The following is a 24,531-nucleotide window of genomic DNA, read 5'->3' as shown; positions in this document are numbered from 1 at the left end:
GCTGGCCAAGAGGTCTCCCACCACAGCAAAAGGCCTAACAGAACTGCCACCTTCCTCTGGGATGAGTGGAGAGAAGCCATAGATGGAGGATGCTGAATTAAAATACCATTTTAAGCATTTATTGGCTGATTAAAAGAAGCCAAGGAGTATCTCAGCCTTAGAACTAAGTGCTGAGATTTGAACCCACGGTTCCTGGCTCCCACCCCAGACTGCAGAACCTCTCTTTGTGCCTTTCTTGGGAATTCCCCCGAGGCCTCTGGCTGTGTTTGGTGGAAACAGAGGTTTGGACTCTACGGATCCTTGGTCTAAAATCTGGTCCACTGCTAGACCAACAGGTGGAATGCAAGTATCTCTTGCAAAAGACAGGGTGAAACCTAAAGTTCATCGAGTGTTCTTCTGTGCAGTCCCACATGAGAACTGTGTATGCGCAGACCAGCCATGTGGGACTGCACAGAAGAACACTCCATGAACAACAGTTACAGGTAGGCGCAACCCTGTTTTCCTGGTGCTTTGAGCAAGAATACTGACAGAGACCCCAGAAATAAATCCACATGACACAGAGGTATATTTAGAAATAAATTTGATTTCAGAGAGAAGACAGACAAAACACCGAGTGTCGCTATCCAGCAAGACCAAAAGGACTTTGTTCCCGTGAACATGATCCCTTCTTTCGCCACCTGCCCTACTCCCTTTCTCAATAAGGGTGGTCTCGCACGTATTCCATGGTGGTCTTCAGCGCCAGCCAGGTCTCTTCTGCTGTAGGAATGATCTGATTTGCGGGTAAAAGGAAGCCATACCGGCCGGTGTCGCGCAGTTCGAAGGCAAAGGAGTACTTGATGCCGTAGTCGTAAGACCAGTCAATGCTGCCACCACTCGCTTGGTCTGAAAGACACAACATGTCAGTGAGGTGAATTGTGGCCAAATGCCAGCTCTGCAGCAATTGGGGATCCCTTTCACAGCAGAGGGAAGATGAATGGAATTTGGAAGTGGGAGCTCTGGCCTTGCATACATAAGGGCCCTGGTTGTTGGAAGAGGAGGATTCAGTGCTGTCCCTTTCCTCAGGGCACTCTGTTTACTGTTTACTGCTCTGACTGTCCTTTGATATGTAGATTGCTATTCCCAGGATTTCCTCTTCTTGACTTCCTCTCTCTTACCTCTTCTCATCCTGGCATTGTTGCAAGCAACGCCTCTCACCTTTCCTCCCTCCATCTTGCACGCAGGAATGCAGGACTTGTCCTAGCATCAATGTCCATCCTTAGACTAGATAGATAGTCAGGATCAATCTCTCCTCCTTTCCTATCAGAGTATGGAGTTCCTACAATAAAGAACTCTTATTTCCTTTCTAAATATAAGCAAGTGTATGCTTTGTTATTTTCATTCCTGTACACACACCAGCCAGCAGAACCAGCTCACAACCACCTCTAATCACACTTCCTCTGCTAAACAATAGACTCTGCTAATGGCCCAAACATGGAATCCTTTAATTAGGTTTCTGGGGGCAACATATGATTTATTTATCACTGATAAAGGGTCTCTCTAGACATGGAGGCTTTTAAAGAGTTGGGTCAGGTTTCCCAAGACTCAGCTTGGGTTTCCACAGCCATATAGCAGTTAAAAAGTAAAGGGCTGTTAAAAAATACAGGAAAGCTCAAATGGCCTCAGAATGTCTCCATGGGGGGAGGAGGGGCTCCCATCCCTTCTCAAGCCGTTTCCTCTGTTTTTACTGCTCTATGTGCAGGGCCGGCGCGCCCATTGAGGCCAGGTAGGCGGTGACCTCAGGGCACGGGGTGCCAGAGGGGGCGCCAGAGGAGGCACAGGGGGCGGGAGCGCTCACCACGGAGCTGCAGCCTTGTAGCCCTCCCGCCCCGCGCCGCCACTGCCGCCAGCACACGCCCCCAGCCGGGCGCAGCAGCGGCGGGCAGGTGTCTGCAGTGGCACAGAGCGGGAGAGCTCGGAGGCCACCTGCATGCCGTCCCAGCCGCCCACCGCAACATTCAGCCTGGCGGCGTGCAAGCTCCCATGATGATGTCACACAATGTCATCACGCAGGCCGGTGCGTGTGTGAGTGCATGCACGGGGGCACCCGGCCCGCCGACCAGCTCCGAGCGCCAAAAACCCTGGCGCCACTGCTGTCTTTGTGCACAGAACACTCTACACAGAATAGGAAAAACAGGAGAAAAAGCTCCCTCCCCTGCTATTTTGAGAGGGAAACAGCTTGAGTGGGGAGGGAGGAGCCCCTCTTTCCCCCGCGGAGGCATTCCACAGTCGTTTGGGCTCACCTTTATTTTTTTTAACAGCCGTTGCCCAAAGGTACTGTGCAGTCAAAGGGAACTTGAGTTGTGTCCAGGGAGCCGAGACCCAGCTCTTTAAAAATCTGCATGTCTAGCTTGGCCCTAAGTCTCTGCCATCTCCAGTCTCAAAGGATCCATCATAGCAGGGGTGAAGAAAATCTCCCAGGGCTATTTCAGGCTGGAAGAGCAGCCTGGTGGCGATGGGCAGGCCCCATTCACATGTGTTGTGGTCCCGTTCTGAATTGGGCCTCCACATGTCTGGACCTTGCAGCGCACATCTGATCATCTCGGACATTATTTATTTATTTGTGTATTTATTTATTATTAATTTAATTTGTTGTTCATCCTCCTCGCAAGCGGGCTCAGAGCAGATTTACGACATAAATACATAAAAACAATTAAAAACATTGGTAACAATTGTGTACGTACAGCATTAATTTGTTTAATTTATTATTAATTTATTATTAATTATTAATTTTATTTTAATTTATATGATCTGAGAATAAAGACCTCTGATGGTAAGAGAGCCCTGAACCCTGTGGTCTGGAATGGTTTGACTTCTTAATGCTTTTTGCCTTTGTGTTTATTTTCGGTCTAAAAAGTTAGCTCTGATTTCCTTTTATAAAGAACATCTTGTCTTCCTGAATAGAAAACTTGGTCTGTCAGTTACGACTCCATCTACTTAGTCAGGCTATTATAAGAACATAATAACCTAAGAAGGGCCCTGCCAGATCAGACCGACATCAGCGTGCATCATACACGTGCATACATAAGATATAACATGGCCTGCCATGGTTACAACAACTTTCTAGGTATCAAAGTACTTACAGATCACGGAGCAAATTGGCCCGACTTTATATTTGGTGCCGTATAGGGATGTCAAGGCGCTAGTGGCAGCTTTCACCACTTCATCCTAGAAGGAAAGAAAAAGTCGATGAAGGGACTGCAACACACAAATCTGTGGGATATTGTTGGGTTTTTCAAGTGCCATCTCTTCAGTCATGAAAGAGTTAAGCTGAATTTTCTGTAAGCTAATGATAGCAAGTTTAGCATAGAGACAATTAGGCGTAGAGTAGACTCTTCCCGCCAAAGAAGGGCAAGTTTTATTCTTAATTAGGGGACCCTAAGATTGACTATTGGCTGATCAATATATTGGAGATAGTTTATGCTATCCTGCATGTACACCAGGGGTCACACACACACAGAGAAGAGAGTGAACAAAGAAACAGGATGGAGTATATCAGAACTAGAAAGATAATTTACAGTAGTTAGACTGTTGTTGTTTTCTTTCCCTAATTTTTGAAATAAACTTTTTCTTAGAAGTTAAACACGTGTTTGTGCTACACTATTAAGTTGTGTTTTATTTACTCTGCTAAGCATCCAACAAGTATCCATTAGCAAAGGATGATGAAATCTACGGAACTATGGAATGTTATGAGACTGCACAAGGTGCTGGTGAAACCACAAAAAGTTAATACAATCTCCAACAATGTGTTGGACTAAAATCTGGGAGTCGTGGATTCAAATTCCCGCTCTTCCATGAAATTGTCCTAGACGGACAAAATAATAGGTGGATGGGCAGACAGAGAGAACTATCTTTCTTCTACCGGGATGACAGCAGCTGCAGCAGCCGGCCGCAAGCATCCACCTGATCAAACCTCTTTGTGGCAAGAGGTCGGGCCTGATGCTTGATTTCCACAGACTGGTACACAAGGCAGAGGAACCCCCACGTCAATACTGAATTCTCAAAAGTAGAAACCTCTACAAGTGAAGGAGAACCCAATCAAAAATTATTGTAAAGCTAAAGGAATACTGTCGAAGGCTTTCATGGCCGGAGAACGATGGTTGTTGTGGATTTTCCGGGCTGTATAGCCGTGGTCTTGGCATTGTAGTTCCTGACGTTTCGCCAGCAGCTGTGACTGGTATCTTCAGAGGTGTAGCACCAAAAGACAGAGATCTCTCAGTGTCACAGTGTGGAAAAGATGTTGGCAGGTCATTTATATCTACTTGGGAAGGTGGGTTTGGGCTGAGTCATCCTGTAAGATCTGTGTCTTTTGGTGCTACACCTCTGAAGATGCCAGCCACAGCTGCTGGCGAAACGTCAGGAACTACAATGCCAAGACCTTGGCAATACAGCCCAGAAAATCCACAACAACAAAATGAATACGTTTTTTTCTTTACACAGGATCAACAAGCATTGCTTTGCTCAATGAACAAGAATAATTAACCAAGTGTATTCAGTTAATTAAACAGGAAATCATGCAAGCCCAGACCGCTTTCATGAAATAATCTCTCAGTCCATATAAGTCCATTCAAATGATCAAACCCATCCTTTATAAAAGTCAAAGGTAAGTATTCCAAAAGGTAAGTCCAAGGTAAGTACTCCAGTAAGTTCTTAAGTAACCTCTTTGGTTCTTTCTCTTCCTTTCAGGTGGTGTATGCCAAGTTCAAACAGCCAAAGAGGCATATCCCATTCGCCCAACACCAGGGCCGGCAAGACGCTGCCTGATGTTTTGTTCGTAGATCTCCTCCGGGGCGGTTACAAACCCACCACAATTTACCATAGATTCTCTTAGAGTACACTAATTGTCATCCACAACGTGTATTCTCCTGTAGTCAATAGTTGCGGCTGAGAAGCAATGATTTCCACAGACTGGCAAGCAGGATTTGAGTCCAGTGGCACCTTAGAGACCGACAAGATTTTCAGGATATGAGCTTTCAAGAGCCAAAGCTCCCTTCTTCAAATAACCTGAAAATCTTGTTCGTCTCCTAGGTGCCACTGGACTCAAATCCTGCTGTTCTACTGCAGACCAACACGGCTACTTACGTAAAACACACTGGCAAGTTTTTCTAACCCTGGTCATTCATTTCCCGATATTGGCCTTGGTCATCTCGTGTTCCTGCTACCGCGGGGCACGCCACAAAGGAAGAGAGGAGAGCGCCCTCCGATGTCTTACCAGCTCTTTAGCATCCTTGGGGTTGCTGCACTTATATCCATAAGGGTACATCATAAGCTGGGAGTAGCTGTGGATGCTGACGAAGGCTTTGACGTTCCCATGGCTCTTGATAAAATCCACAATGGACCTGACTTCCACTTCGGAGTTGGCGCTGGGCCCGTGGTAGGAATCGGAACAGGGGTTGCTGCTGGCTCCGGGTCCTGCAAGGAGGGGGAAATCAAAACCACGATTAAAACGGGAAGTTCAAAGCAGATGCATTCGCTTGAATCACAGTGAAAGCGATACAAGCAGGGCTTTTTTTCTGGGAAAAGAGGTGGTGGAACTCAGTGGGTTGCCCTCGGAGAAAATGGTCACATGGCTGGTGGCCCCGCCCCCTGATCTCCAGACAGAGGGGAGTTGAGATTGCCCTCCATGCCGCTCGGTGGAGCAGAGGGCAATCTAAACTCCCCTCTGTCTGGAGATCAGGGGGCGGGGCCACCAGCCATGTGACCATTTTCAAGAGGTTCCGGAACTCTGTTCCACCGCATTCCAGCTGAAAAAAAGCCCTGGATACGAGCGAATGGCCAATTAAAGAAATCCGGGATGTGAGACTCAAGCAACATCGCATATGCTTGGAATAAAGAACTCTTCTTGCTGTTAACTCCCTATGTGCCCTGTCAATGACTAGTCCATACCAAACCAGGAAAGAGGGCAATGTTACTTTGTCTGGCCTCAACCATGACCAGGGCTTTTTTGGCCCTGGCCACCAGCTGGTGGAACGCATTTCTGATTGAGATTCAAGCACTGCGGGATGTTTTACAGTTCCGCAGGGCTTGCAAAACGGAGATGTTCTGCCAGGCTTTTTGGTTCAGAGGCAGCAAATTGTCCCCTGCCTCATCCCGTGCTCCACCGGTGGCTGCCCTGGGCTTGTGACAGAGTACCCATGCTTTCTAGATACTTATTGTAGCCTGTATTGTTCATGCCACCAGTTTTTGTATTGTACTTAGCTTTTAAATATCTGTGGGTTTAGATATTTGTATATGGTTTTAATGTATGCCGTTTTCTTTTGTTGTTATCCACCCTGAGTCTGTTCACGGGGAGGGTGGGGTATACATTTGATAAAATAAATACTTGACACACACAACAAAATAATATTAGCAAAAACAAACCAGTCTTTTTTCGAAGGCTTTCACGGCCGGAGAACGATGGTTGTTGTAGATTTTCCGGGCTGTATCACTGTGGTCTTGGCATTGTAGTTCCTGACGTTTCGCCAGCAGCTGTGGCTGGCGATAGAGATCTCTCAATGTCAAACTGAGAGATCCAGTTTGACACTGAGAGATGCCAAGACCACGGCAATACAGCCTGGAAAATCCACAACCAACATCAGCCTTCCTTGAATTAACATAACCCCACTGTAATTCATTCCTCTGTTGATCAATCATTTGTCCAACCCTGCCCTCTTTATTACTGTTTCAGCAAATACAGAAACTGACAACTAAATAATATAAGATCATGTAATTTAAAAACAACAACTCTAGTATCAGTCATGGATATAGAGTAACTTGGCTGTAAAATGGGGGAAAAGAAAGAAATCCCTGCTACAGCATCGGCCCCAGATGAAACCAACCTCCAAAACCTGCGTCCCAGTTTCTGTTGGGATCCACTCCAACGCAGGTGCTGCCGGGGACCCTGGAACGGGTCTTCCTCCACATGCGGTTCTAAAAGCAAAAGGCAGAGGGGAGGCAGTTGCCTTCAGCAATCTGGTCTGAAAGAGGAGCCAGAGGAGGAGTTGAGGGTGCAGGAAGGACTCACCGTGGTATGAGAGAAGACATATCCGTCGGGATTGGCAGCAGGCAGCAGGAAAATATCCATTGTGTTTAATACGGCGGTTAATGCTGGATCATTCCCATAGTCACAGGCAATCTAGGGAGGGCAAAAGAGAGTTCCCAGACAGTTCTTCTCTCCACTTCTCTCTCAGAGTCTTTCTACATGACACGCCTTGGCACATGTTCATCAAGTGTAGGGAGACGCAATGCTAGCTGGGAAGTATAGTTTTAAAAGACAGAGCCGGTAGAGATCACTCCTCAGAAGGTTTGTTAATTTCATCTTCACCTCCTAGAAGGCCTCCCCTAAGGCTCTGTCAATTTCACCTCTCTGTCTTTTTAAACTACCATTCCTGGCTAACATATCATCTCCTTACACGTGTTCTACACATGCCAGATATCTTGTGTCGAGAGACTCTCAGCGTGCTTAAGTTGGGGCAGGGTTAGGGTTAGGGTGTCGTCCTTGTAACTTTTAGTTAGCAAGGGGCAGGAGGATGGATAGAAAATAAATGATGTGCAGACCAGCATCAGAGTCGGACATTAACAGTCCTGGAGGAAGCTTAGCCAAGCCGCCCTAATGATGCTACTGTAGCTGTAGGAGGTACCTGGCTTGGACCCAGGCTGCAGCAATGACGATGACAGGTGTAGGCTGTTACAATTGTCCCTAAGACCCAGATCTTAGCTGGGTGGCTTCTGGACTTTACCAACACTGCAAGGCCCACTGGGCTCAGCTTGTCCCTGGCCACCAGTGGCCCTCCACGCCAGCAGCCCACCCGAAACTTTCCCGGTAACTGACATGGCCACTCCTCCCCACCACTGACCTTGTTCGCTGTCCAGAGGGCCGTGGCTTGGGTGACCCATTCCCGAGCATGAATCCCGGCGTCAATCCAGATCGCGGGACGATTTGTCCCTCCGGTGCTGAACTAGCAAACGGAGTGCAAAGTTTCACGAAACTTCTTGCGTTTTTCATTTAAAGATGGTGTTAGACATTTTGTTCCATAGACAAAATTTGCCTTATAATAAAATCATCTACTTCTGTCAGTATTAAACCTGCTCCTGCCTCTCTTTGTTAGAGCCAGTGAGTACAATGAATGACACGTGTCAAGTTTTTTTAAAAATACATACAGCTTAAAACATAAAGAAAGACCAAAAAAGTGTGTGTGTGTGTGTGTGATTTATAGTCTTCTTTCTTTTCTTTTATCTTTTTTCTTTCCCTTCCTATGCTTCAAAGCCACAGTTCATTTTTTTCAGTCTCACACACAGGAGGGTCAATACGGGGTTTCCAGTTTGCTAAAAATGTGGGTAACGTTTTCTCTTTAATCAGAGCAGTAAGTTTAGCCATCTTGGCTAACTCCATTACCTTCACAATCCACTTCTCTACTGTAGGTAATAACATGCTGTGTAATCCTAAGCATGTGTACTCAGAAGTAAGTCCCACAGAGTACAATGAAAGTTAGTCTTGTTTATTACACATTTTTGGGGGATGTTTCTTCTATTGAGGAGGCCAAGGCAGAATCCAAAGAGGTCTCTTGTCCCCCATCCAGCTACGAACCAGGCCGAGCCCAGCTCAGTTTTAGCTAAGGTCTCCAGAGAGCCGCCCCCCCCCACCGCCACCTTGCCTAGGAAACTGATTGATCGGCACCAGGCTGTCTGCAGGGATGAACCCAAATACGAACGAAATGAATCGGGCTAAAATTCATCGTGGTTCATGAGAAATAAGCTCCCAGAAACCACCAGTTCGCGAACCACAAACCGGCCCAGTTCGCAACGAACTTCCGTTCGTATTTCAGTTCGTACCTGCCTCTAAAGCTGACCAAAACTGTAATTCATAGCATTTAAATGTGACTGCCACATTTCAATTTCTCCTGGAATGCACATGGCAACAGACTTTGGCAGATATATCCCTGGCTGGATACAGAATCACAGCCTAATCTGATGGGACAGGTCCCCCCCCCAATCTGGACCAATGCAAAGGCTGTGTGGACACAGCCCTTTCTATAATACTGCAATCCTGCAGATCAGCTGTACAGAATCAAAGGGGGGGGGTCTGGATCCAGTTCTTCCATCACATTCCCCTTCCCCTCCAAACAGAAAAATGGCAGGATTTTCAGTTTTTTAAAGGGAGCTAGGCTCATGAACTGTGCTTTTGTGGAAGTACCGTGCCCATTTGAGACACAGGCACATGTAAAATTTCTCGAGCAGAGGAGCTGCTCGGGAAATGCTTTCGCTGCACTCCGTCCAAGTGTTCCTTTCACCTCCAGATCAAAAAAAATTTCTGTACATTTAAAGTGGAAGCCCGCTGTGCCTGGCACTGACTGGCTAGTGCCTGTATAGTCACCAGTACAACTATCTTCTCCCTCTCTTGAAATCTGTGAAGCAATTTTGTGCTTTGAAAAAAAAATCATTAAAATGTAATACAGAATGAAATAAAGGGTCTAACAACGCTCCTTTAAAAAGGCAGGCATCCCAAAGAAGCACAAAGAAAAGGGGAAGATTGATAGCTGAGCCAGAATTCCATTGTTGGAATATAAATTTGGCAATTTGGTTGCAAAGCGCAGAAGAAGCCGGATATACCCAGCAGTGGAAGATGTGGCTCCAAGCTCTCGCGGTCAATAGTACTGCCATCTTTGCCCCTTTCTGGCTCGCCCCCACATGTGCTTAACATGAAACGAAAATGCTTATTGCTCATTCACAAGATTTTAATTCAAAGTTGGGGGGAACAATACCTTGAGAATGTTGAGAGGCCTTTTTTCATATGATTCTCCAATCTGGAGTTTGCTCACAAGCTGGGGGTGTTCGGCTGCAATATCGTCCATAGCTTTATAAATCTAAAATTCAAAATATAGACTTTATATTGTCGGTAGAGAGAAAGATATTTATGGGCAGAGATGGAAATGGAATTGTGCTTGAGGACTAGAACCTTGAAAGCTGTTCTACAGCCAAGTTAAGATGAAGTACACGGACGTATAAAATTCTTTGGTATCTTCAGAGGGTTTCTTCTTTAAAGTAAAGACTGAGATTTCTTGACTGTACAAAGGAATACTTCAATAATATAATACCAGGGGATGGGGTATATAAGTCTGATGCAAAGCAATACAATGGCAGGACAGGCCAACATGTGCCTAACCTAGAGGAGCAACCAACAGTAGATAGGCTGGCTGGCTGGCTGGCTGGCTGGCTGGTTTGTTCGTTCGTTCGTGTTATTTATAGTCTGCCTTTATCACTGAGACTCAAAGCAGATTACACAATGTAAGTCAATACAATCAGCAGGATGGGAACAATGCAACAGGATCTAGGATCTAGATCTGGGAGACCCAGGTTCGAATTTCCGCTCTGCTACGGAAGCTCAAGGGGTGATCTTGGGCCAGTAACACACTCTCAGCCTAACCTACCTCAAAGGGTTGTTGTGAAGATGAAGTGGAAGAGAGGAGGACAATGTAAACCACTTTGGGCCCCCATTGGGGGAAAAGGTAGAGTATGAATGATGTAAACAAATAAAAATGCAGTAAGGTTTGGATTGCAGAAATCTGAATTGAAGCAGAAATCTCAAACAGAAGCCGACTGGTGGGTCAGCAAGAGTGTAGCAGTGCAGAGGGACAACCTAGAAGTTCTCCTCAACGGCAAGTTACCACCACTGGATGAGTGCAACACAGTGGTATAGTAGGTGCAGGATTGGTTCTCTGGGGTCACCTGATTCCCAGGAACCTGGAGCTGTGGGGCTGGGGAGATTAACATCCCAACTTGTAATACCTTCCTCCAGCCAGAAGCTCTGGTGGCGCATGGGGCAGGAAAGCAGTCCTTGACTCAGTATGAGCCCAGACAATGCACCTATTGGTTCTGACCCCTCCATAGGCTCTTATTTATTTCCAATTTCTTTACACAGAAGACATGGAACTAGATTTATAGGTGATGCCAGTGGAGGCCAGGCAGGATTTGTACTGGTACGACATCTCAGGGAAACAGAACTGCTACCCGTGCAAAGAAGTTACGGAACTACTTTCTGTTACGGAACTACTTTCCTCGGGTGGCAGCCCGTCTCCCCTGTGACGCCATGTGAGCACAGAAACTAATGGGAAAGTTCTTTGGCCTTCTCTGTTGTCCCCTTTAAATCAGGTTGGAGATGAAGTAGAAGAGGAGAAGGGATAGACAAGCGGAAACGCCACCCCACTTACGGATTCCAAGGGGTGATAAGCGGCATAGTTGAAACCATTCCCGCTGCGTTCTCTTCGTTGACTTAATTCCATCTCTCGGGTTTCTTCATCCACCATGGCCTATGGCAAGAGCACCCATCAGAATGGAAAGTATATTCACTCCTTCTCCTCCCATGGGTTTTCACCAGGCGTCTGAGCAAAGGGCACGAAGTCTACTCACAAGATCTATCTAACTAAACTGCGGGAAAGTGACAACATTTTGCTTTGGAGTGATCTCTTTTTCCCAAGCAAGTCTGTATGGGCTTTTGTATTAGGATTTAATACTGTCCCTTTCCTCAGGTTTCAGAGGACAGGCCAAAGAAATAACAACTGCGCTCATATACTGCTCTTCTACACAGATTAGTGCCCTTCCCAGGGCGGTGAACTAGTGTTATTATTATCTCTACAATACAGCTGGGGAGCTGGGCTGAGAAGAGTGGTGGATCCACGGACACTTACGGAGCTCATGGCAGGAGTGGGATTTGAACCAGCAGAGTGCTGATGCGCAGCCCAACCACTTAACCACTGTGACAAGTCATGACATCTATTTACTGTTTACTGCTCTGACTATCCTTTGATGCATGGATTGCTAATCTCAGGACTTCCTCCTGACATACTTCTCTTCTTGGTTTTGTCACACAACAATCTCTTCTCTCCATCTTGCACCACGGATGGAGGACTTGTCCTGCCATCCATGCCCATCCTTAGACTAGATAGGTAGATAGGAATCTATCTCTCCACTTTCCTATCAGAGTATGGAGTTCCTATAATAAAGAATTCTCATTTCTTTTCTAAACCTAAATTAAGTGTAAATTCATTATTTTCTCTCTCACACACACACCAGCAAGCTTTAAACACCCATTATGTTTTCTTTGCAATTGATGCTACTCTGCTATCCTCCTGCTAGTTTATGGAGGAGTGCTAACTAGGGAGTCCAAGGTTATGGTGTTAGCGGTTTCCCCTCTACACACACAGATGGGCTGCCACTTGACATCTCCAGTTTAAAATGACCACGTGGTAGATGATATGAAAACCATTTCTTTACCTGAGACCCTGGAGGCAAGACTAACCTTAAGAAACCAATACTGTAACTCTAGGTCAAACTACACGAGACAAAATACACTCGAATTACACTCAAATACACTTGAATGACAAAATACACTCGAATTACCCGTGTAATTCGCATGTATTTTGTCTCGTATGGTGAGACCCTCTGTATAAGGCAGTTGCACTTGCTTTTGGTTTACTTCTACGGGCTTAACACAGCACAGCACACTTTGTGTCTGCCCCAGGTTCTGTCAAATGAGACATGCTTTGTTGAAACTTAAAGCTCAGGCAGGAAGTGGTCCAGTTCTGTTCGGGATTGCAGCATGCACAGAGAGGGGGCTTCAACCTCCCCTCCATGGCCTTTCCCCACCCTGAAATGGCTCGGAGAAGCTGTTATTTGCCCCGTCAGGGAAACTGCTGTGTAAGAATGTTTAGATACGAGTTTCCCCACTGGGAAAAACAGCAGCTCCCTGAGCTGTTTCAGGTTGTGCAAATGACACAGGCCCTTTCCATCCACATGCCTGATCCGAATTCGATCCCCCCACACTTGAGTTTTAAATTTCAAAAATAGATGGGAGCTCTGAACATAATACCCTTGGCTTGACAGTGTAATGTATAGTTAGGCCCTGAAATACTGAAGGCAAGATGAAATCCCACAAGAAGCAACCCCTCAGCCACCACCTTTAAGTTTTAGAAAGGCTTTACCAACGAACTTCTGTGAGTCAAAGGCAATTCAAACAATCATGAGGTTTGTGGCAGCAACATAAAACTCCTTTCCTGGTCTGACAGTTTGTGGGTTGCTACCATGCACAGGGTTATGTGCCATGCTAGAGGGCCAGTTTGGTGTAGTGGTTAAGAGCGACAGGAATCTAATCTGGAGCCGGGTTTGATTCCCCACTCCTCCACTTGAAGCCGGCTGGGAGACCTCGGGTCGGTCACAGCTCTTCCAGAGCTCTCTCAACCCCTCCCACCTCACAGGGTGATTGTTGTGAGGAAAATAACAATAACATACTTTGAAAACCACTCTCCCGCTCAGCAGCAGCCCAATCCTGACGATTTTGGGCCCCCTTTCAGCCATTTTCAGCCCCTTTTTTCCATTTTGGGCCCAATTTAGACCCAGGATTGGGTCTAAAACAGCTAGGACAGGTGAGAATCAGTTTGGTGTAGTGGTTAAGAGCATGGGACTCTTATATAAATTGAATGTTGTTGTTTCTGCCTACCTGGACATTTTCGATCATGACTGAGTATTTGATGTGATGGGACTCCAGGAAAACCTTGACCGCTTGGAGACACGCAAAGGGCACCTGGACATCCACCGGGCGATCCAGGTAGGAAGGGAACCGCCAGAAATCAAGCTGACAAAGAGGAAAAGAAAATAAGCAAAGAGATCCCTGAAAGAAGAAGAGGCTCCTGGGAGCAGTTTACAAAGTGCCCAAACTTGATTCCAGACACACCAAAAACACAATCGTCCAATCAGAAACAGAGGAGCAGCCAGGCCTGGTTGATGCAACGTGTATTCTACTTCGGGCCAAGCTAGAATTGATGAGTTACACTTGAATGGCAAGTGAACAGACTCAGGGCCAAACTACAAGTGACGCCTGACACTGGTTGGACACGTATCAGCTTCCCTCCAGTTTTGATGGGAAATGTAGGCAGCTTGGCGGAATGTCGGAGAAGTGACAGTTGAAAAGTCCATTGGACAGCAGTCGGAGAGCCAAGCTGCAAGATCAGGACGCCTGCATTTCCCATCAAAACTTGAGGGAAGCTGACAAGTGTCCAACCAGTGTCAGGCGTCACTTGTGGTTTGGCCCTCACATGTATTCCTCCCTGTTCACTTGCGCTCCACTCAATCAGCGCAAGTGAACAGGGAGGAATACATGTGAGTCTATTCACTTGCCATTCAAGTGTAATTCGTCACTTTTAGCTTGACCCCTTGTTTCCTTGTGTTATTTTACTCTCTCGACTGGTATAACTGCAACTAATACAAAGGGGTCTCCGACCCTCCAATGACCAATACTGAGATAATCAATAAGCAATGGATAAATATATCAATATTTATAACCCATAGGGCATAAGTGAATCATTTAAAATGCTGACATGCAATAAATAACCATGGTTGTTGGGGGTTTTCCGGGCTGTATTGCCGTGGTCTTGGCATTGTAGTTCCTGACGTTTCGCCAGCAGCTGTGGCTGGCATCTTCAGAGGTGTAGCACCAAAAGACAGAGATCTCTCAGTGTCACAGTGTGGAAAAGATGTAGGTCATTTGTATCTACTCAGGAGGGGTGGGGTTGAGCTGAGTCATCCTGTAAGAGTTTCCCAGGGTGTGGAATGCTAATGGCGGGAGGCTTCACTGTATCCTGAGGAGGTTCTTTTGCATATGGATTGGTGCTTGATGTGCTAATCTTCTCTGCAGGGCTATTGTCGGGTGTGGAGTGTTTTGTTGGCCTGGTGTTTTTCAGAACTGGAGCCCATGCTCTGTTCATTCTTAAGGTTTCTTCTTTCCTGTTGAAGTTTTGCTTATGCTTGTGAATTTCAATGGCTTCCCTGTGCAGTCTGACAAAGTAGTTGGAAGTGTTGTCCAGTATTTTGGTGTCCTGGAATAAGATACTGTGCCCTGTTTGAGTTAGGCTATGTTCAGCCACTGCTGATTTTTCAGGCTGTCCAAGTCTGCAGTGTCTTTCATGTTCTTTTACTCTCTCGACTGGTATAACTGCAACTAATACAAAGGGGTCTCCGACCCCTTTTATGACCAAGGTATCCAGGAATCTCCTGCAGGACCACATCGGGAAAACCTCGTCTTACATCAAAGATTCAGCAGATTTCATCAACAAAATCAGTTCTCTGAAACTCAATCCACAAGACATACTTGTCAGTTTTGATGTTGTATCCCTGTTTACCAAGGTTCCAGTAAAAGACACTATTGCACTGATTAATCAGATTTTCCCAGAGGATGTAACAGCCTTATTCCATCATTGTCTGACAACCAGTTACTTCCAATGGGACAACGAATTCTATGAACAGATGGATGGGGTGGCCATGGGGAGCCCACTCAGCCCAGTTATAGCAAACTTCTACATGAAACATTTTGAAAAAACAGCTCTAGAATCAGCACCCCACAAACCCAGTGTATGGTTCCGGTTTGTGGATGATACATTCATCATTTGGAGCCATGGGGAGGAAGAATTGAGGGAGTTTTTGAATCATCTCAACAACATCCACCTGAACATACAATTCACAATGGAGAAAGAAAGTGAGGGAAAACTCTCATTCCTGGATACCTTGGTCATCCGCAAAGCAAACTTTCAGTTAGGTCACAAGGTCTACAGGAAACCAACTCACACTGATCGGTACTTACACAAAAACTCCAATCACCACCCCCGACAGAAAAGAGGCATAATGAAAACATTAGTGGATCGTGCAAGACGGATATGTGAGCCGCGCTTTCTCAATGAGGAAATTAATCATCTAAACCACGCACTTCAGGCAAATGGCTACTCCAGAAATGAAATCCGAAGAGCAATCAAACCCAGGATGAATCAAACAACCAAGGAAAAACAGTCACCTACAGGAAAAGTGTTTTTGCCATATATCAAAGGAATTACTGATCAGATGGGAAAGCTTATGGAAAAGCATAACCTTCAAGCAGTATTCAGACCCACCCGAAAAATACAACAGATGCTACGATCAGCAAAAGACAGCAGAGACCCCCTCACCTCTGCAGGAGTATACCGTATACCCTGCAGCTGTGGACAAGTTTACATCGGGACCACAAAGCGTAGCATCCAGACAAGAATAAAAGAACATGAAAGACACTGCAGACTTGGACAGCCTGAAAAATCAGCAGTGGCTGAACATAGCCTAACTCAAACAGGGCACAGTATCTTATTCCAGGACACCAAAATACTGGACAACACTTCCAACTACTTTGTCAGACTGCACAGGGAAGCCATTGAAATTCACACGCATAAGCAAAACTTCAACAGGAAAGAAGAAACCTTAAGAATGAACAGAGCATGGGCTCCAGTTCTGAAAAACACCAGGCCAACAAAACACTCCACACCCGACAATAGCCCTGCAGAGAAGATTAGCACATCAAGCACCAATCCATATGCAAAAGAACCTCCTCAGGATACAGTGAAGCCTCCCGCCATTAGCATTCCACACCCTGGGAAACTCTTACAGAATGACTCAGCTCAACCCCACCCCTCCTGAGTAGATACAAATGACCTACATCTTTTCCACACTGTGACACTGAGAGATCTCTGTCTTTTGGTGCTACACCTCTGAAGATGCCAGCCACAGCTGCTGGCGAAACGTCAGGAACTACAATGCCAAGACCACGGCAATACAGCCCGGAAAACCCCCAACAACCATCGTTCTCCGGCCGTGAAAGCCTTCGACAATACATCAATAAATAACCATATTTGTTACAAGGATTCTCCCATCAACACCTGCAAGAGACAAGAAAGAGTATACATTAATTGGACTTTGTGGCCACTCTGGTGTGCTCCTTTATTGGCAAGAGGAGAAATCGGGCGGGGGGGGGCAATTTTGAATGAGAAACACTAGAAGGGAAAGGATTAAGTACCCCATCTCCTCTTCCACTGCTCCGCTCCCTCACCTCCTCCAAAGTTTTTTTTCCCCCTTACAAAAAGAAATGTAAATGTCAGGGCTCAAAAATACACGGTTACTTCCTCCACTTTAAGCAGAAGTTGGCTGTGCCTTGTGCTGATTGGCTGCCTCCTGTGTGATGTCACCAAAATCATGATCAATTTCCTGCTTTTTTAAAAAAGACAATAATAGTAGCAAAAAAGCAACTAACAACACCATCCGTCCGTCCGCCCGCCCGCCCGCCCGCCCGCCCGCCCGCCCGCCCGCCCGTCTGTCTGTCTGTCTGTCTGTCTGTCTATCATCATCATCATCATCATCATCTGTCAGTTGCCCCAGAGGGCCAACAAACAGGGAACAGAGGCCAACGTCCTCCCCAGATATCAGCTCCTAGCTCTGGTTTTCAGAGGTTAACTGCCTCTAGATGTGGAGGGGTTTTTTTTGGCCATCTTAGCTAAATGAATGGACAGGCATTCCTGTTGTGCTTTGAAACTGAAAAAGGAAAGCAGTCGGCCTGTTTTGGAGCAAGAGGAGAGGGGCGAGACTGAAAGCTCTTGCCAGCGTTTCATTCTCTGGTAGGCTTCTATATTATTTAATGTGAAGCTGAAAGGAAGCTTCAGTCACTCCACATTTGAGTACGGCATTTTATTTTATTTGCATCTGCCTTCACTCAGAGTTACACAAGCCAAAGCTGAGAACTAGCCTGATTTATACACCAACTCACTTGCAAAACTATCCACAAACCAGATGAACTGGGGAGTGTGCATTTGAATGTCGCATTCCCTGTTATTCTTTGTCTTGAGATGTCATGTTGCGTTGAAAAGCAGAGAATAAATAGATGTAAGTGACAAATTTGTCTGTTTGCTTGTTTTATTCAATTTGTATTCCGCCCTCCCCGCATCAGCAGGCTCAGGGCGGATTCCAATTAATACAATAATATAAAATACAAATACCTTTAAAACCAATAAAAACATGTTAAATATTTAAAAATACCCACAGACCGCAATCTTTCAGGCTGTGAGTGGAGGGTGGCATCCTTGAGTGCTTCCCTACAAGGGGGAAAATCCCCTACATGTGTTGTTTTTTAATTGCTTTTACGTCATTGATACCCCACCTTTTCTTCCTGATGGGACCCAAAGCAGCTTGCATGATTCTCTTCTCCTTCATCTTTCTATATGCTATATCATTTTATATGCTATATACTATATGCTATATCATAAACTTCCTGTGACAGGCTTACATAAACTCCGTTTTCTGTGCCTCCCTTCCTCCAACGAGCTCAGGTTGGCAAACATGATTCTCTGTTCACCATTGTATCCCCACAACAACCCTGTGAGGTAGGTCAGGCTGAAAGACAGCAACTGGCCCAAGGTTGCTCAGCGAGCTTAATGCCCGAGTGAGGATTTAAACCCAGGATTCTCAGGTTGTCGGGCAACACTAACCACTACACAACACTGCCTCTCTGACATCATTTGCAGGGGTGCAAGACTATGCTTTCCTCTTGGTTACCTTTCTGTGGTCCTGCCCATCCACCAACCTATCTCAAAAGAACATGTGGCAAAGTGAAGAGCTGATGGTAAGTGGACCCCCCCCCCTTTTATGGCATCAGGGACAGGAGGTCATCTGAAAAACCTGAAGATGTAGACCGCAGAGCTCTTTGGAAAGCAAAGAAGCAAATACAAAACAAAGGAAACAGAGCAAGCTTTGTAGATATTGGTGCCCACGGGGCTGTTTCTGCCACCATGCCACCCAAGCGGCATACTCTCCATTAGGTGATAATCCCTGGAGATGAATCATGCAATCCTAAACCGAGTTACACCCTTCTAAACCCACAGACTTAGAAGGATGTATTTCTCCTTAGGATGACACCGGAAGTATCTTGGAAGAATCCCAAATATTAGCCCTTCCTTCCCACTCCCTGAACTCCGGTTTAGAAATCCTGACACGTCTTTAATCAGCACAGGGTTTGGCTTAGGAACTAAGGAGGGGAGAGGACAGGGAGGTGGCAAACTTGTACTTTACTTGAGGTGACAAAATATCTTGACATATCCCTGGGTGTGATACTAGTATGTTTAGCCTAGAGAGATGACTGAGAGGTGATATGATAGCCATCTTCAAGTTTTGAAGGGCTGTTATATAGAGGATGGAGGGGAGTTGTTTTCTGGTGCCCCAAAGGCCAGAACAGAGCCATTGGGTTAAAATTAAACCAAAAAAGTTTCTAGCTAAACATAGGGAAGGACTTCATGATGGTTAGAGCAGAGAAGCCAGGTTCCTCGGGAGGGGGTGGGCTCGCCTTCTTTGGAGGTTTTTTAGCAGAGGTTAGATGGCCATCTGCCAGCAATGCTGATTCTATGACTCAATATGAATTAGGCAGATCATGAGAGGGAGGGCAGGAAGGGCTAAGCCAGCGCTTGGCTCTCGTGGCTTCTTCTTACGTGCTCAGGGTCAGGGCTTTTTTTCAGCTGGAACGCGGTGCAACGGAGTTCCGGAACCTCTTGAAAATGGTCACACGGCTGCGGGCCCCGCCACCAGCCATGTGACCATTTCCGCCAAGGGTGATTTAAACTTTTAAAAACTCCCCCCTTGTTCCAGCGTACCCAAAATGACGTCATTGGCCCTGGGAGCATGCGTGCACCTTGCGTGCACATGTGGTACCAGGGGCACCACCTCCTGCCAAGAGTTTCCCCCTGTGCTGGCAACCCACTGAGTACCACCACCTCTTTTCCCAGAAAAAAAAACCCTGCTCAGGGAAATATTGGATCACCACTTTGGGGTCAGGAAGGATTTTTTCTCCAGGTGTTTGCCTTCCTCTGGGCATAGAGCAGAGGTCACCAAGGGGAGAGAGATAGCTGTGAATTTCCTGCCGAGTGCAGAGGGGTGGACTAGATGACCCTTGGAGTTCCTTCCAGCTCTACATTTCTATGTTTCTATAACAGATTTATGGGCATAACTTTGGGACATTAATAGAGCCATCCCAGACAGCAGATAAGCATTGCCCTGGCTCGTAAATCAGAGTGCAACGCTTTCAGCTCCATCATTCTCTTCTTCCAAGGCACTCATTCACAGTCAGAAACAGATCATTATCAAACACCTTCATAACAACCAGCTACACACCCGGAGAGATTCTTGCGCTTCCAGCTGCTTCAGTAGGTGGACCTGTTCGGTGTTGCAAGGCTCAACCCGAAGAACTTGGTCGCTATAAAAACAACACGGTCTTGTTAGGAGGTCAGCAGCCTGCTGCAGTTGATTGATTGACAGGGTGTCTTTTTCTAACACCCCTCCTCAATTTTCTTGTTTTAATTTATTTGATGTCTTTTTGACTGCTTAGCACTCCTCATTTCCCAGCAAGTTCCTGGGCAGTTTTAGTGAATCTGCTGCCTTTAGAAGAGAAGATCACTTAGCAATGGTGGGAGCAGGGTACCATTAGAAGAAAAGATCTCTAAACGGCCGAGGGGGGTACCAAAACGAGACGAGGGAGGAAAGGAGATACCCTATCCTTGGAGGGAATTTTTGGAAGCTGATTCCCCCCTGCAACTTCTCTCCAGCCACTCTCCCACGACCCAATTATGAGAGTTTTGTAGTGTTGATTTGTGCAACAGTTTCATCTGATGCTTTTGGGGTGCGCTGGTACCCAACCTCCAAGCCTAGTTACCTCCTCCAAAGGCTCCTTTGCAGCTTTGCGGGGGCACGGGGGGAGGTGGTGCTTGGGAGAGACGTGACCCTCTGAGCCTATTCTCTGCCCCCACATCCTTTAACCTGCAAGAGGCAATGACCCTATGCTATGGGCTCGCAGTGCATTGCCGTTCAAGGAGGCGTTTCCTCCAAGGCCAATTGGCCCATGAATATACACCCGTCCCCGCATGGCTCTTATAGGTGGGGGGAAACCCAGGCCAGCAGTGCAAACAAAAATCTGCAAGAGAAGCAAGTCTACACACCCCAATCTCGAAACAAGGTTGTCTTTCCATTTTCACGGGACAAATTTAGGGCCAAACAAGATAAGAGACTGGGCAAGACTTGTTCAGAACGCCCCAAAGCCCCCCCCCATTTTGTGAGTAGAAATTGCACGGGGCCCTGATATGGATTAAACTAGAGTTGCCAACTTCCCAGAATTACTGCTACTCTCCTAGACTACAGGGAGCAGTTTTCCTGGAGGAAATGGTGGCTTTGAAGGGTGGACTGTATGGCATTCTATCCCATCGAGGTACATTTCATCCCTCAAATTTGTCTGTTTCAAGGCTTCACCCCCAAATCTCCAGGAATTTCCCAACCAAGAGTTGGCAATCTTACTGTGGGCACTTTGAGAATTTTTGAGCATCAAATGGCTGCCATGGAGGAAGGGTTACCAATCTCCAGGTGGTGGCTCGTGATCTCTCAGAATTACAACTGATCTCCAAGCAACAAAGATCCGTTCCCCTGGAGAAAACAGCTCTTCTCGGAAGGTGAACTCTATGGCATTATACCCAGCTAAGATCCCTCCCCCAAACCCCTCCTTCCTCAAGTTCCACCACCCAAATCTCCAGGAATTTCCCAACCTGGAGCTGGCAACCATACACTGGGGCCAATCAGAAAATGTTGGAAAGTTGCAAGCCAAGTCTTCTCCTACTTTGAAGTCTGTCTTTTCTGGGTTCTTCTGCTCCAAGGAAGGGATGAAATTCAAGATAGGCTTTTTGCTTGGAGAAGAAGCAAACAGGCACCTGGAAATCCATCAGGGGCACCCATGGGCACCCTGTTGGGGATCACTGCTGACCTACCTTACAGGATTCATAAAATCACAGAATCACAGGGTTGGAAGGAAAATAAAAAAGAGTCCAGTAGCACTTTTAAGACTAACCAACTTTATTGTAGCATAAGCTTTCGAGAATCACAGTTCTCTTCATCAGATGCAACTTTATTGTAGCATAAGTTTTTGAGAACCACAGCTCTCTTCATCAGATGCAACCTGACGGTTGCATCTGATGAAGAGAGCTGTGGTTCTCAAAAGCTTATGCTACAATAAAGTTGGTTAGTCTTAAAGGTGCTACTGGACTCTTTTTGATTTTGCTACTACAGACTAACACGGCTGACTCCTCTGCATCTATGAGGGTTGAAAGGTACCTCCAGGGTCATCTAGTCCAACCTCCTGCACAATGCAGGAAACTCACAACTATTTCCCCTCCCCACACCCCCAGTGCCCCCTGCTCCATGCCCAGAATTTGGCAAAACACCTCCAGGATCCCTAGCCAAACTGGCCTGGGGTAAATTGCTACCTGACCCCAAGTGGCGATTGGCCTTACCCTGGGCATGTAAGAAGGGGCCACGAGAACTAAGCAGTGAAGTCGCCCTTCCTGCCCTCCCTCTCACTATCTGCCCAGGTTCACAGAATCAGCATTGCTGTCAGATGGCCACCTAGCCTCTGCTTAAAAACTTCCAGAGAAGGAGAGCCCATCACCTCCCGAGGAAGCCTGTTCAACTGAGGGACCGCTCTAACAGTCAGGAAGTTGTTAATGTTCAGCCGGAAACTCTTTTGATTTAATTTTGGCACATTGGTTCTGGTCCGACTTTCTGGGGCAGCGGCAAACAACTCTGCACCATCCTCTATATGACAGCCCTCCAAGTTCTTGAAGATGGTTATCGTACGTAAGGAGTAATGCCAGATAATGTACAGGAAGCACTTTGAATGTGCTCAATAGTATTAAGTCAGCGCCCTGTCTAAAAATGCCCCGTAAAAACCATTTATACCCAACATTTAAGCAAACACATTTTTCTTGGGCCTCACAATGCACCCTGATGCTTCCTAAAATGCAAAGACGAAGCACCTGTATCCCAGCCTCTGCTGCAACTGCAATGCTTGAAAGAGGCCAGAGGAAGGCGAGTACCTTCTGGAACGCAAAAAGAGAACTCACCCAGCAAATATTTGCAGGCCCCGGGCAGCCCCGAGAAGGGCCCCGAGAAGTAGAATCCACCTCATATCTGCAGACACGGCCAGAAGCAGGGAAAGGAAGCTTCAAGGCAGCTATATTTATACGTGCATCTCACCGGGGCTTCCTCTGGAGAGCGCCGTCCAAGAAGGCTGCATCTGCTCGAATTCTCATGCACCTCTCAGGTTGCGCAGGACCTTGGTAGATAAAGGAACTCCTTTCTTGCCAGCCCAGAGGTGGTGCATGCGGCTAAGGCTAATTAGAGGGAAGGTTCCTCTCCTTGCTGTGAGGAAGCAACAAATAACACACAGGGAAGAGCCGGGTGAGATTACTCACTATGTTCTAGCTGGTGGTTGCAGCCCGGTGTGAACCCAAGGCACACGCCTCAACTTTCAGGTGTGTAATGTTCCTCTCAGCACTTCGCCACTGATCGCCTGTCAATACGGCTGTCGCTTCCTTCTTTGTGGCTTCCCATCTTTTTTAAAAAATACTTTATTTAAATGTGGTTGTAATAGATCTATACAACATATGAACAGAAGAAGTGGTTTAACCTGATAGTCTGAGAACTATTGATCTAACATGCCTATTTTACAGTTAGTTACTAAACGATTGAAAAATAACAAAGTTTATACAATGATACACAACATTTACAGACAAAACAGTGCTTCAAAGCAGGGCTTTTTTTCAGCGGGAATGCGGTGGAACGGAGTTCTGGAACCTCTTGAAAATGGTCACATGGCCGGCGGCGCAGAGGGCAATCTAAACTCCCCTCTGTCTGGAGATCAGGAGGTGGGGCGACCAGCCATGTGACCATTTTCTCCAAGGGCAACCCACTGAGTTCCACCACCTCTTTTCCCAGAAAAAAAGCCCTGCTTTAAAGTATTCACTGGTTGAAGTAGACTTTCTTGCCAAGTCCTTTTCTGTGAGATATTCCATCACTGGAAGCCAATGTTCCATGAAGTATAATTTGTGGTCAGGGCGTTTTGTTTGTGCGATCTGATCAGAGAGTTTCTCTATAGTGAAGCAGTCCGAAACACGTATGGTCCAGTTGGAGATTTGTGGTGCAGTTTTTTCTTTCCAGAAAAGGACTATGGTTGATTTAGCTGCTGGTAGCAGAACAGCTATTAAATTCATGTGAGATGGTGGGATTGTTTTATCGTGCCGATAATTAAGGAGTATGAGAGCCCCGTGGTGCAGAGTGGTAAGCTGCAGTACTGCAGCCCAAGCCCTGCTCATGACCTGAGTTCGATCCTGGCGGAAGGCGGGTTGACTCAGGGCCAAGCTACAAGTGACGAATGACACAGGTTGGACACTTGTCAGCTTCCCTCAAGCTTTGATGGGAAATGTAGGCAGCTTGGCGGAATGTAGGACAAGTGACAGTTGAAAAGTCCATTGGACAGCAGTCAAAGAGCCAAGCTGCAAGACCAGGACGCCTACATTTCCCATCAAAACTTGAGGGAAGCTGACAAGTGTTCAACCTGTATCATTTGTCACTTGTAGCTTGGCCCTCAGCCTTCCCTCCTTCCGAGGTCGGTAAAATGAGTACCCAGTTTCCTGGGGGTAAAGTGAAGATGACTGGGAAAGGCAAACCCAGTCAAACCACCCCATAAAAAGTCTGCCAAGTATACGTCGTGATGCGACGTCCCCCCATGGGTCAGTAAAGACTCAGTGCTTGCACGGGGGACTACCTTTACCTTAATTAAGGAGTATAATCTCCAGCTTCATAGGTACAGTGTAA

The 24,531-nt window shown here is 46.5% G+C and overlaps 1 protein-coding gene across 1 annotated transcript; it reads right to left on the bottom strand.

Annotated features, from left to right (window-relative positions):
- Positions 1-563: 563 nt before the first annotated feature.
- LOC129336274 (carboxypeptidase A2-like) lies at positions 564-22,883 on the bottom strand. The gene is made up of 11 exons (XM_054989391.1): positions 22,779-22,883; positions 20,011-20,092; positions 13,508-13,642; positions 11,223-11,321; positions 9,777-9,878; positions 7,872-7,973; positions 7,040-7,150; positions 6,855-6,945; positions 5,249-5,448; positions 3,120-3,204; positions 564-882 (listed from the first exon to the last, which is right to left on the bottom strand). Exons 1-11 carry the CDS (start codon positions 22,841-22,843, stop codon positions 695-697), a joined length of 1,260 nt encoding a protein of 419 aa, XP_054845366.1. The 5' UTR covers positions 22,844-22,883; the 3' UTR covers positions 564-694.
- Between the last annotated feature and the right edge of the window lie 1,648 nt (positions 22,884-24,531).

This window comes from Eublepharis macularius, chromosome 9 (genome assembly GCF_028583425.1).
Source record: "Eublepharis macularius isolate TG4126 chromosome 9, MPM_Emac_v1.0, whole genome shotgun sequence".
Classification (NCBI taxonomy): Eukaryota; Metazoa; Chordata; class Lepidosauria; order Squamata; family Eublepharidae; genus Eublepharis; species Eublepharis macularius.
This window is presented reverse-complemented; position numbering and strand designations above follow the sequence as displayed.

What these genes read in the sequence shown, in the direction of transcription:
- LOC129336274 (XM_054989391.1), bottom strand. Translation starts at nt 22,843, where the DNA reads ATGAGGTGGATTCTACTTCTCGGGGCCCTTCTCGGGGCTGCCCGGGGC. An exon ending in GGCCTCTCAACATTCTCAAG is followed by an intron (nt 7,974 to 9,776) that starts GTATTGTTCCCC and finishes TCCGTTTGCTAG; the next exon opens with TTCAGCACCGGAGGGACAAA. An exon ending in CCCTCTGGACAGCGAACAAG is followed by an intron (nt 7,151 to 7,871) that starts GTCAGTGGTGGG and finishes TGCCCTCCCTAG; the next exon opens with ATTGCCTGTGACTATGGGAA.